A 14,601-nucleotide genomic window follows, 5' to 3' on the forward strand; every position below is an offset into this window, starting at 1 on the left:
GAAATGTTTGCCCGTTTACTGAACAAGGGGTTGGGGTTGCGGTTGAGGATGGGGTTGAGTTTGGGCTGACCTCAATCGATCCAAAAACCAAACCTTGCACCGCTCATTATCTCAGCAGCAAGAAACACATCCCACCTTAGCCAGAAAACACTTCAATCAAAAATCAAATAAACAGAAAAAGAACCTAATACAAAAGATTGATAAAAATAATGCCATATAAAAGTCCTAAGAACTGCTGGCTTTTATCACAAAATAGGAGGTACGCCTCCCTCCCTGCTGTCAATTAATGACCACAAATAGTTTAGCATTACATTTCATAGTAAAAACTTTTTATTTGGATGGAGAGCAGCACCACCATCATCTCGTCTAAATCGAGACTCTCATCAAATGAAAAGATCAAAAACAAAAAAGAAACATTGAAGCAGGTCGCAAATCCTCCATGCCTTACTTGCACGATGCCATGTGACAGATCAAGTCAACAACCCGGGAGCTGCAAAACCACGAACATAAAACTAGATTTAGAAGCAAGATCGATCAGGAATGTTCATCAGACAGTTTCCTTGGTACATGTCCTATTATTATCCTAAAAAACGAGCCAACCTACTAATCAGGCAAGCAGGCAGTATGTACATTGACTTGTATACATATATTCTTTTGAATGTAGTGCCTGTCAACCTCATAGATGGACAAGAGCACAGTATGAAGTATGAACAACAGACTCAACAGCCCGAATCTCATAGAAAACAACAGGGCCACACAGATCAACTGCAATATTATTCCTGCCAATGGAAACAGCAAAAGCTGCAGAGGAATATGGCAAAAGTACCTGTAGCCCCACTCGTTGTCATACCAAGACACAAGCTTAACGAAGTTGTCGTTGAGAGCAATTCCAGCCTTGGCATCAAAGATGCTCGACCTGCAGTGGTACACAAGTCAAATTTAAATAAAATTTACAAAAACAAATATAAAAGCACACACTCCAGCATGTATTTACTTTTACTAGCTTTTTTAACTACCGTAAAAACACCCAAACACACATCATAGACTTTCCATCATTCCAACTGGTGGAGGCTGGAACATTAGTGCACTTTCTAGGCCATGGCCCAAATACCGCAATTGATTAGATGATACCACAATCAGACCAATCAACTTTTGCCTGTTAACAAACACAGACCGTTGGCTAAATTATGTTCACCATTTTGGTCACACAGTTACAAGGGTCATCCAATCAGCCCCTGGGTCGTGGCAGTCAACTTGGTACTACATAGTGCAGATGCACATGATAACTAGCAACATGTAATGTAAGGTGGTGATAAGAGACAAGTGGATAGTTGATCTCACCACTTGGTCACAATCATGATGAAGATAGTGCATCAATCATCAATATGCAAATGCAAATGACCAAAAATAGATGTTGCTACTGCACCACTCGTGTGGAGCCACATATATAGCATACTAATAGTAAATTATAACAAATGGGGAAAAAAAATCATTTCATTTCAAAAGCGTTGGTGGTATTGCCTGTTGAAGCTCTTTTCTTTTGTACTTTTGTTTTCTTTTAACAAAGATTTTTCTTCATTGATAAAAAAATAATAATAATAATAATAATAAATTAATAGAGGGTATTTCCCATTGACAGAAAAATAGTCTCTTATCTAATAATTGACAAATTGATCCTTCACAAATTTAATAATTTTGACAAATTAAATAATAAATCTACTAGAAAAAAGTCCTTGATTCATAATTTATAATTATAAAAAAATTAAAAAAAGTTTAAAAAAAAAAAAGAAAAGAAAAAAGAATAGATCAAACATTTCAAGAGTATAGGGTGACTGATGCAAGACAATTAACCACTTGCTCTAAAAGCTCGAAGTGATAGAGCATGGCGAATTACTCACTTAATCTCATAACCTAGGCCCCACATCCATAGGTTACGTCCTCGGCCGAACCCTCCACGTGGGCCCCAAATCACATGGGTTCCGCCCCCTCGTGGGCCCCAAATCACATAGGTTCCACCTCACACAAGTCACCCACCCCGAGTGTGTCCCCGCATCCACAAGGGACCCCACTCGAGCCCGTGTCAAAATGGTCATGCATTAATTACCCCAAGTGAGTATCAAACACGAGACCTCCCGCTCTGATAGCAATTTGACTTAGGACAATTAACCACTTGCTCCAAAAGTTCGAACTGATAAAGCATGGCAAATTAATTGATGAAGGACAATTAACCACTTGCTCTAAAAGCCCGTGTCAAAATGCACATGCATTAATCATCCCCAATAAGGAGTGTTGAACACGAGACCTCCCACTCTGATACCAATTTGATGCAAGACAATTAACCACTTGCTTTAAGAGCTCGAACTGATAGAGCATGGTAAATTAACCAATTTATCCCATACCCTAGGCCCCACACCCATGGATTAGGTCATCAGCCGAACCCTCCTCATGGACCTCGAATCACATGGGTTCCACCTCACACGGGCCACCCACCTTGAGTGTGTCCCCACATCTAACAAGGGACCCCACACTAGCCCAGTGTGAAAATGTCCTCGCATTAGTGGCCATATCCATATCAATGTCTGTATACTATGCTTTTTGAGAAATGGGGAGTTTAGTATTTGGGTATATTATAGGAAATTATATCCAAGATTATATATAGATGAATGAAGGGCATCCCAATCTTCATTCGGAATGTGCCCCTTGATCACACCACTTCCTAAAGAGGCAAATCAATTAGGTATATCCCCCTATTACATAAGAAGGTGAGATCAATATCAAGCCACTTCCACATAAAAGAGTCAACACAACAGGGCACCAATTTCCATCACCTGAATGTAAGTCAATCAGTTCCATTAACTCTCACTACTGACAGTAAGCATCATCAAGTTGGGCCACTCCAGTTTCCTTGACGGAAAGTGAGCATTGATTAAATTCACCAGGGGGATCAGATCAAGCAGATCTTGCTTCCCATCATCATCACCTTCTGATAAAATTCATTAACAGAATCTCTATTACGATTTACAAATGGTGGTTCAAAAAATCGGCCCCACCTATCATCACCCTTGACCGGAAATAGATACGAACCACCTATGTATTAGAAAACCAAAAAAAAAATCTGTAGGTGTATTCTCCAAGATCATTTCTCTTTCCTGAATCGATGAGATTTTATCCAACTGATATGAAATACAGTTATTTTAAAAAGCAAGCCTTAGGAGGCAACATGGACATTTCTGGAAAATAAATTGGAAAAAAAAAAAATCAGACAAGACAATTCTAGAAGAAAAAAAAAAGGTATCACAGTAATTCTCAAGAAGGGTGAAGAAAACAAAGGTAATAAGTAAATATGAATCTTTCTTTACCTGTTGTCACCAACAAAGTCCGTGGAAACCACATCATCTTCAGTGTAACCCAATATCCCTTTCAGCTTTCCCTCTGACTCTCCCCTGGAATTCATAAACAAATAAAATAATCAAATGACAACAACCAAGAGCAGAATTATCAGATTACCAGACAGTGAGTGAGAGTGAATAGCACTCTAAGCATATTTCTAAAAGCAAAATTTGTATAAAAATCATAAAAGCATCCTCCGCATCCAACATGCACCCTCTGGCACTTTGCATATCAAGTGCAGCGCATCATCATCAAATCATCCCAGCCTTTTGAGATTGGTTTTAATTTTCCTGTTGTTTTGTAAATTGAAATAGAAAATGGATGGTGCTTCATTACTAGGCGGAGTTAAATAGCTGGTGCAATGGATCTCTTAATATACCAATTTTGTGGCATTCATGTCTTTTAGATACTTCAAAGTGCTCTAAGAGGAAAAATCCTTAGATTTAAGAAGTCAGCTAACCATCTTCATTAAAGATAATAAAGAAGTTAATTTGCCCTTACTTGATTGCAGCTTTGATCTCATCATAGGTAGCCTTCTTCTCAAGCCTCACGGTGAGATCCACCACTGAGACATCTACAGTTGGAACACGGAAAGACATTCCAGTCAGCTTTCCATTCAATGCCGGTAACACTTTTCCAACCGCCTTTAAACATACAAGAAAAGAAAATGAATCAGAAAATGCACAAAACCAGTATATCATCAACAAAACAATTTCCACAGAGTCTAACCACACAATCCTGACATGGATCAGCCCAGGTGGGCCCTGACACCTCCCTAGTAGGTGGGGCAGGCCACACTTTACTGACAGATCAATCAAGCATAGGTGGATGCAAATTCCAGAGAGAAACCAAATCAACAGACCATTGTATACATAAGAAGGTCTTAGGAAGTCTTCATCATGAATAGGCTACAACAGCAAAGTTTCATGGTTTTGAGGTATTCAAGAAAGGTAACGGTGGGATGTAAAGGCCACTGCCATTATGGTTATGATACGGGCCGTAACAGCCATTATGGGCCATTTTTTTTCTGTAACAACTGTTATGGCCCCGTAACATGTAACGGTGGGGAAACATTACACAACTATTTTTGAATACCCTGTTTCTAGTATCAGAAGAAACCAAGTCAACTTTCCTGTTTCAGTCTTGAACAAGATGAGTCAAATTCTTCTTGATTCAGCCTTTTTCATTTTTGGTTCAGCCGAGTTTAGGCTTTTGACAACTCCAAGCCAGAACCAAAACCCAGCTTATGTTGACCCCATCTATCTCACAAAACTAGTGGTAGAACCAATACTGGGATTTACAACCATTACTTACAATATGCTTGCAATCAACAAACATACACATTACGCTACACATGAGACATAATATTCGAAAATGAAGATGTTTGATCAAATACATCCCGACATATTACAATAAGACACACCAGGACATTAACTGTTGGATTTGGGCCTTTTTCAATTACACAAACATTTATTTGATAGGGCTACCCTCAGATGGGGGGATGCCCAAGAAAACTTCAGATTGAATATTTCAAACCATTGATTATACAAAGGTAATCGTAATTTCAAACCATTGATTATACAAAGGTAATCGTGACCGTTCATGTTCAAAGCAAAAGAGCCAAATTATCAAATGGTTGAAGTAATCCAGTCGAGAGCTTTTATTTGTCAGCTTTCCACCACAAAGCGAGACTTGTCACATCAATGGCTTTTATCATTGGAAGATGATCCAGATTCAAAGTCTAAGGTCCCAATGTATCATATTGCAATACATCAAGATGTATTTAATCAAACCTCTCTAGAGAAAACAAATCAACAGATGGCAGTATAGCACCCTAGAAGAAAGGGGAAAAAAATTAACAGCAGAACAGTTAATCTTTAGATTACAGTATCTAGCATGAGTAGAATGTGTAAGCATGTGCTTCACCATGCATATGAAAAGTATTCATCATAATGCAATGATGAAATTATATGATGGTGATGTGATACCTTGGCAGCTCCAGTACTGCTGGGAATAATGTTAAAACCAGCAGCTCTTCCACCCCTCCAGTCCTTCATTGACGGTCCATCAACAGTTTTCTGTGTCGCTGAATAACAAGCATACAAATTAGCAACACTCTTAACCCCAAGATTTTAGCAGGAAATGAGAGAGAGAGAGAGAGAGAGAGAGAGAGAGAGAGAGAGAGAGGGAGAGGACAAGTATAGATGAACAAGAAACTGTGAAGACAAGATTCACACCAGTAATGGAGTGGACGGTGGTCATCAAACCCTCAACGATACCAAATTTATCATTGATCACCTGCCAGATAACCAAGGGAAAAAAAACACTAATCAGTACTGTCACTTCAAAAACTACACTGAAATTACATGCCAAAATTTTGTTTAGAGAAAAGACCTTTGCCAGGGGAGCTAAACAGTTGGTAGTGCAGCTGGCATTGGAAACAATGTCAATGTTCGATTTATACTCATGCTCATTCACACCCATGACGAACATGGGGGCATCCTTGCTTGGAGCCGAAATGATGACCTTCTTAGCACCACCCTATTCATATAAAAGTTTATATAATCAAAAATCTAACCACAAAAAAGAAAACATAAATATATATTTTAAAAAATGGCAAACAAGGACATTGAATTGACATAAATTCCTAATTTATTCTCTTGTTCATCTATCAATATCAGCAACAAGTTCTGCGCTAATATCAATTGCAATAAACATTAAAAAAACATAAATATTTTTTAAATGGCAAAAGAGATTAGATTGACATAAATTCCAGATTTTGTTCCGTTCTTCATCTCCAGTATCAGTAACAAGTGCTGAGCTCAAATTAATCATATACATCTTAGGATCCAACCAATGGTTTCTGCTCTTAATAAATATCTATTTGGGAACAGCTTTCAAAGATTTTGCTTGTTCAATGTTTTGGTGACTGCCTGGTATCAACCCTCCTTTACCATGGCTTAGGACCTATGTGTTGCTAGCAGGCGGACTTTTCTCCTATAAAAAATCAGCAAGGTAAAAAAAAATATTTGATAAGAACCAATCAATCTAGTAAGTAAGATGTGCTCCTTTCCGATAATTGACCAATGTTGAAGCTTTCAAAGAATAAACAGATCTAATCAAACAATCAACAATAATCATTAGCAATTAATAATCTCAACCACATAAAAATGGCTATAGTCAAATAAGTCCTGATCCCTAAAAAGAAATTAACCAATATCAACAACAAATTCTACATGCTATACTTTTGTTGTATAAAGTTAGAATTTTGGATCAACAAGTATAGTCATATACAACAAGTAAGGAATTAAAGAGATTATAGAAAACCTTGAGATGGGCGGCAGCCTTGTCCTTGTCGGTGAACACACCAGTTGACTCCACAACATACTCAGCACCAGTCTCACCCCATGGGATCTCTTCAGGGTTCCTAAAGATTTCCACAGAATCAAGCAAATTTTAGTGACATGAGATTTCAATTCTAGGCAAGAACATGTAAAATGAAGAAACTACAAGAGATATAAGCCACCATCAGATCAGCTCACCTGACACCAAAGACTGTGACTGGTTTGTCGCCAAAGAGAAGGGTCTTAGAATCCTTCACCTTGAGCTCGTGGTGCTTCCATTGTCCATGGACACTATCATACTTAAACATGTATGTCTGCCCACCATATAAGAAATGTATCAACAAATATTACAGATACCCAAGGTTTACACCAGCATATTAAGGGCAATATCCTTTTTCTATACTGTTATAACCAAAATACAAGATGCAGGCATGAAATAAAATAGAAAAAAAAAATGCAAAGGACGGATAAGAATCAAAACCAAAACCCATCCATAATCCATCTCTACCTACCAACATAGCTAACAATTTTGTCATCCAATAGATGGAGAAGATTCAAACTGAAACCCATCAATAAGCAATCTCCACCTACCAACATGACTAACAATCTTGATCATCCAATAGATAGGAAACATCCAGAACCCTTACTCAACCGTTGATGAGCAGCTGTGTGGCTCTCTTTTGGGCCAATTCATGGTGGGGCATATCATTAACACGGTACTGATTTTTTAAGTGTGTGGTTTGTTGGTGGGACCAATGGTACAATATCAAAGGTTGTGGTGCCATTGCCTATAGGTGATCAGTTCTCATACTCAGTAATGCAAAGGCTTGAGTGGGGTGGACTGTGGGATGCAAGGCCACACTCGGTGTGGACGGCCCACGGAACCCATGGATTTGGGGGCTGTGTGAGGTGAGTAGCTTGTGTGAGGAGGAACCCACAGATTTGGGGCCCACGAGGAGGCGAAACCAATGGATTTGGGGCCCACGAGAAGGGTTCGGCCAAGGACCTAACCCATGGATTTGGAGCCTGGGCTATGAGATAAAGGGATAAATTTGCCATGCTCTATTAGTTTGAGCTTTTAGAGCAAGTAGTTAATTGTCTAGCATCACTCAGAAAGCAAGAACTTCATCATCATCTAAGCCTTATTTCAACTAACTGGGGTTGCCTACAAGAACCCTTTTCTGCCAATGCACTCTATCAAGGACCATAACTTTAGTTAGACCTACGTTATCAACTATTTTCTTACTACCTCCACCCACATCCTTTCAGGCCTTACTCTTGCACTTTTAAAGCCTTCAACTTGTACCAACTCACCAAGGTGTGCAAAAACAATTATGCAACAGCCATTACGTAATGGTAGTGGTGAACATCGTTATGCGTTATGGGGCCGTAACAAAAAATGGCTCATAACAATCCATTACAAGCCTATTTCTTTTTTTAAAGGCCATAACGGCTATTCAAGTCCCATATTGTAACAGTAGCAGGGGTGGCCGTTAATGGCCATGGGTACCATTATTGGCAAACTTGCAACTCACTCCTCACCAGCACAATCCTTTGTCTCTGTCATAGTTTTCAATATTGGTATCATATTGGCCAATGCAATTTTATCATATCCGTATCGGCCTAATACAATGTGCGATACAAGACTGAATCAGCCTAGCCTTAAAAAAGTTTCATATCGGCATCAATACGGACCGATATGCACATAAAGGCCCAATTATGATTCTTTTTTCAAAATTTTACTCATATTTCTCTTCATTTTATCATTTAAACCATGAAGAGCTTGGAAAGTCATTTTCAGCTAGATTTAGACCTAGTTTGGCATCAAAATAAATAACTTGACTGGAATTCGACAAATCAAAACGAAGGGTAGAACTTCACTTTCTTTTTTATGATATATACATATGTTATATTTCAATGTAATGGCAATGTAACGGGCCCTAATTCACCAAATCATGCTTGATTTGTGTTTAATTAGGGCCCATTGACTTTCAACAAGTCAAACCAACAGACAACATTCTTATTAAAGAATGGTCTGATATACCATTATATGACATGTCCGAAATACGAAAAAACAATAATGATAATAATAATAATAATAGATTCTTGAATATTCCATTTTTCACCTCTTCATTTTTCCTGATATTTCGTTGAAGGGTCGTTTGGCATCTCTACTAATAAGAGCTTATTTTCTTATTCTAAAAAAATAAGCTCTTATTTTGATTTCTTTTTCTTTTTGTTATATTTCAATGTAATGGCAATGTAATGGGCCCTAATTCACCAAATCATACTTGATTAGTGTTCAATTTGGGCCCATTGACTTTCATGATAAGTCAAACCATTATATGCCATGTCCGAAATACAAAAAAAAAAAAAAAAACAATAATGATAATAACAATAGATTCTTAAATATTCCATATTTTCTCTTTTTTTCCTGATATTTCGTTAAAGGGTTGTTCGACATCTCTACTTTTAAAAAAATAAGCTCTTATTTTGAAATAGAATGTTTGGCAAAGCTCTTATTTCTAAAAACTAGCAAAAAAGTTCTTAAAAAATAAGTGACCATCACTTTTTTTTTAAGAAGTGATTTAACTTAAGTGGTTAGACATTTTTGGTCAATTTTGGGACTGGTTTGTCCTTAAATTTTTCAGGTATTTCCATCTTACCCTCCTCTTCTCTTTACAATCTTTCTAGGGTAGACCCACATGATGAATAACCCATATTAAAGGTGGGACCCCACATGATGAATGGTCCACATCAAGGTGAGACCACAGAATTCACAGTCACATCAAAGGTGGACCCAACCTAATGGACAGTCCACATCAGAGGTGGGACCCACATGATGGATGGTGGACATTAATGGTGGGACCACATGATGGAAGGTTGACATCAAAGAGGGCCCATTGAAGGTTGGGCCCCACATGATGAATGGTCCACATCAAGGCGGGCCCACATAATGCATGGTTCATATCAAAGGTTGGTCCACATGATAGATGGCCCACATTAAAATGTGGCCCAGCATGATGGACTATCCATCACGTGAGCTGACAGTCCACAGCAAAAGGTGGGACCTACATGATAGATGGTGGACATCAAAGGTGGGCCAGCATGATGAATGGTTCACATCAAATGTGGACCCCGCATGATGAATGGCCCACGTCAAAGTGTGGCCTAACATGGTGGACTATCCACATCAAGTGGCCCCCACCTAATGGATGGTCCACATCAAAGGTGGCACCCAAATGATGAATGGTAGACATTGAAGGTAGGCCAACATGACGGATGGTAGACATCAAAGGTGGGCCCACATTATAAACGACCCATATTGAAGGTGGGGCCCCACATAATGAATGGTCCACATGAAGGTGGGCTCACATACGGAACAGTGGGCCTCACATGATGGATGGCTCACATCAAAGTGTGGCTCCTCGTGATGGACAATCCACATCAAGTGGGCCCCACCTAATGGACGGTCCACATCCAAGGTCTCACATGAAGGATGGCACATATACAACGTGACCCACATCGTGGATGATCCATACAAGGTGTGCCACATACGATGGATGGACATCAAATGTGGGCCCCACATGATCGTGTAGGGCCCACACAATGGACACATCAAATGTGAACTCCATATGATGGGAAGTGGACATTGAAGGGCCCACATAAAGGAAAATTAGTGTTGAAGGTGGGCCCCACATGATGGATGACCTACATCAAGGTGGGCTCCACATAATGGACAGTCCATGGCAAAGGTCAACCCCTAATGATGGATGACCTACATCAAGGTGGGCTCCACATAATGGACAGTCCATGTCGAAGGTCAACCCCTAATGATGAATGGTCCATATCCAAGATGAGCCTCGCATAATGAACCCACTTTAAAGGTTTGGCCCACACGATGGACAGCCCACATTAAAGGTGGGCTCCATATGATGGACTATCCACATCCAATGTCCGACATAATGGATGCTTATAGCTATCCATTCTTTTGCCATTTAGGCACGGCCCATCTACAGTGAGATCCGCCAAAATAACCGTCTTGTAGCTATCCATTTACTATAGAGGAACAATAGTATTTTTCTTTTAATGACATCAACTAAATTTTTATTTTTATTTTTAAAAAAGCCCTTATTTGAGCTTTTTTCAATTTTTTTTTTTTTTTGAAAGGCAACTAAAATTTATTAAAAAAGAAAAAGAAACAGAAAAAAAACAAGAGCTAGAACAAAAGGAGCTTATTAGAGTAGCTCTTATTTGAAAAGCCCTTATTGAATTAGAGTTGAGATGCCAATAACACTAATTCTTTGGCTTTAAAAAGGAAAAATCGACCACATAAGCCGATTTGGTCTGATACGGGCTGATACCAACACGTGACGTATGTATCGTATCATTTTTTAGCCGAGCAGATACGTGCCTCGATATCCATATTTGGAACCATGGACTCTGTTGCACGTGACCAAACCATCTAAGTCTACTTCCCCTCCTCTTATTTATCTATTGGTGCTACTACTCATAAATTCCCTCAAATGCATTCATTGCTAATTCTATCCTTCCTTGTCTTGCCACTCATCCATTTGAACATCCTCATTTTAATTGGATGGGTGGCAAGATAGAAAGAATAGAGTTCAAGGTATTCCAAAATGGTTACATACCAACCATTACATGAAACTAACAATGGTAAGCATTACATGTTACAAGGTCGTAACAACCATTATGGATAAATTGGCCTGTAACAATCCCTTTCAAAGAAGAAAAAAAATTCACAATAGCCATTACAACCCATATTATAAGGGGTCGTTTGGCAGCATGAAAACGGTGGTAATCGATGGTAATGGGTGGTAAATACAAAAACACAGGAGCATTTGGGTAAACGTGCAACGGTGGTAAATGAATTCCCATTACCACCATTCATATGTTTTGTTTTCCCTACATAGAGGCGTGATTTTGATTCTTCTTACCTTAGATTACCATGAATCACATCAGCGTGAAAATCACAACGAGTTTGACTTCAACATTGGTGGGCCCCACCATGATATTTAAGTAAAATCCGCCCCAATCACCAAGTGTGTTACCCCATTTCCGCCATATGGCCCAAAAATCAACTCGATCCATGATTCAAGTGGGCCATGCAAAGGGAAATAGTTGGAAGAGGGACACCCACCCTTGATTTTTTTCAGGGCCCACTGTGATGATTATATGAAATCCAGTCCAACCATTAGATGCAAAGCTAGAATGTAGGCCTCAGGACCAAAAATCAAGCCCATCCTTTATTCAAGTGGGTCACATGAAAGGAAACAGTTTAGAGGGTGAACGTTACTATTTCCCTTCATATAAGCAACCTAAATCATGGACCGAGCTGGTTTTTTGGGCCCTAGGCTATAATGGGATGGCGCACCTGGTAATCAAGGTGGATTTCACTTAAACATCACGATGAAGCCAACCGATTATTGAAGTCAAACCACCTGTGATTTTCATGCTTATGTAATCTATGATAATTTATGGTATATGAAACAAATTTGGACATCTGCGCAGGTAAAGCAAAACGTGTAAAGCGATGATAATAATAATCCATTTACCACCACCATACGTCTACTTAAATACCCTTACTTTTTGCTTTTATCACCTATAACCACCGATTACCATCATTTCCATACTACCAAATGACTCCTAAGGGATCGTTTGGATGTATGTAAATGGTTTAAGTGGTAAATGATTTATAAGTGTAAATCATTTACAGCTTGTCATGTTTGGCTGTAAGCTGTAAATGATTTAGAGGTAAACGATTGCATGTGTTTGGATAACTAAATTATTCAAGTCTCGTAAATGGAGAGCAAGTCTTTCCATTTATAGACAGTTGTAAATGGAGAGGCTGTAAATGAAATCAGAACTTTTTGCCTGTAAATCAAAAGGGGCTGAAATTTGTAAATGATTTACAGCCTGTAAATCATTTATAGCCATTTTCAGAATCCAAACACAGATTGTAAACCGTTTACCTGTAAATCATTTACAGGCATTTTTCAGCATCCAAACACAGACTGTAAACCATTTGCCTGTAAATCATTTACAATTAACCTCATTTATAGGCATCCAACAACCCTAACACCAATAAGTAATGAGACAAGGAATGTAGACTCAAAAGGATCCAGTGATAAAAGAAAAATGCATGAAGGTATTGTGTATATAGCACAATCCTATGAGCAAGCTATGAACTGATGCCCAATGTATATAAACTATTACTCTCCACGATCAAAATCTAATGCAGGACGATACAATCAATGGACAGTTACAATCAAAACATACAGAGTAAGTAGTCCAAACAGAGACCTTCTCAGGGGAAGTCAGCAAAAGATATATGGGCAATACTCCACAAGAAATGAACATCAAACAAAAACTCTGATTATTTGATTGAAGCAATTTTGGATCCTACTACCCATCCAAGAGGGTACCATGGACCAACGGTTTGGATCAAAGATCATTTGGATCGAAGTTATTGTGGTTTGCATCAAAGATAAACGGTGCAGATCCAAGTTCTTATGCTCCGAACAGACGGTAAAGACCGTCCATAAATGAGATTCAGTGCAAAACAAATCTAACATCATTGCGTATCAAATCATGAGATCTAACGGTGGAAAATCGTTAGTATTTCCGAGACATCATAGCCCATCTATAATACAAAAAACATCCATACGGATGTTAGATCATAAGATCCATAGATGGACAGATGGATTGACACAAGAAAGACAAAATCGTTGGCGTATGCATGTATGATCTATTTCCGCACCCATGCATGCATATATGTACCATGTAATCAGTGGTGATGAAGGGATCGTTCACAGCTACGAGCTCAACATCATCCCTCTGAAGAGCAACTCTCGCTACCAACCGTCCGATCCTTCCGAATCCTGATTATATTTTCAAAAGAGCCATTAAAAAAAAAAAAAAATATCATTTCCACCTAAAATAAATCCAAACAGTCAAAAATCCAGATCGTGAAAGCTAGATCGAATCGATACCGTTGATTCCGATCTTGACCTTCCCGCCAGAAACTGCAGAAGAAGAAAAGATCAGAGACATAGAGAGAGATCAGAAAAGACGGAAGAGCAACAACAAGAAAGATGATTCTACCCATGATGGATGGAGAAACAAAGAACGATACTGAGAAGCAGAAAATGTAATGAAAGGAAAAAAAAAAAAAAAAACCAAGAGAAACAATAGGAAATAAAGCGAAACAGAGAGTGTAGGGAGGGAAGGAGAGGTTTTAGGGCTATTTAAAAGGAGGGGGCGAAGGGCCGTGACGACCAAATCTTCTGGGGACGCGGATTAGCTACTGACGGGTTGAGTAGCGAGACTCGGTAATGAAGTGACGTCATCAAGTTATGTGGGCCCCACTACGATGTATGTGTTATATCCGCACCGTCCATCCATTTTGAGATATCATTTTATGGCATGAGCCAAAGAATGAGGCAGATAAAAATCTGTAGTGGATCCCACCACAAAACAGTGGGAAGAGTGATTCCCACCATTGCAACTATCCTAAGGCTCACCATGATGTTTATTTGAAATCCAACCTGTTCAAAAGTTAAAAAAGACATGAAAGAAGGGAAAACACAAATATCAACTTGATCTAAAACTTTTGTGGCCTTTAGAAGTTTTCTATGTTGGGGTCCACCGGAGTTTTGGATTTAACTCATTCTTTGCATATTTCCCTAAAATGATCTCTCCAAATAGATGGACGGTGTGGATACAAAACATACATCATGGTGGGGCCCACAAAACTTGGTGACGTCACTTCAATAGCGAGTCTCGCTACTCAACTTGTCAGTAACTAATCTGAGCCCAGCTTTTGACAGATTTCTCGAAACCGGCT

The 14,601-nt window shown here is 38.9% G+C and overlaps 1 protein-coding gene across 1 annotated transcript; it reads right to left on the reverse strand.

The window, feature by feature from the left end:
• Window positions 1-219: 219 nt before the first annotated feature.
• LOC131239881 (glyceraldehyde-3-phosphate dehydrogenase, cytosolic-like) lies at window positions 220-13,939 on the reverse strand. The gene is made up of 12 exons (XM_058237780.1): window positions 13,860-13,939; window positions 13,748-13,780; window positions 13,536-13,636; window positions 6,933-7,048; window positions 6,718-6,817; window positions 5,785-5,931; window positions 5,628-5,688; window positions 5,379-5,476; window positions 3,892-4,034; window positions 3,360-3,443; window positions 827-916; window positions 220-490 (listed from the first exon to the last, which is right to left on the reverse strand). Exons 1-12 carry the CDS (start codon window positions 13,861-13,863, stop codon window positions 445-447), a joined length of 1,023 nt encoding a protein of 340 aa, XP_058093763.1. The 5' UTR covers window positions 13,864-13,939; the 3' UTR covers window positions 220-444.
• Between the last annotated feature and the right edge of the window lie 662 nt (window positions 13,940-14,601).

Source organism: Magnolia sinica, chromosome 3 (assembly GCF_029962835.1).
Source record: "Magnolia sinica isolate HGM2019 chromosome 3, MsV1, whole genome shotgun sequence".
NCBI lineage: Eukaryota > Viridiplantae > Streptophyta > Magnoliopsida > Magnoliales > Magnoliaceae > Magnolia > Magnolia sinica.

What these genes read in the sequence shown, in the direction of transcription:
- LOC131239881 (XM_058237780.1), bottom strand. An exon ending in GGTCAAGATCGGAATCAACG is followed by an intron (nt 13,637 to 13,747) that starts GTATCGATTCGA and finishes AAATATAATCAG; the next exon opens with GATTCGGAAGGATCGGACGG. An exon ending in GAGATCAAAGCTGCAATCAA is followed by an intron (nt 3,444 to 3,891) that starts GTAAGGGCAAAT and finishes TATGAATTCCAG; the next exon opens with GGGAGAGTCAGAGGGAAAGC.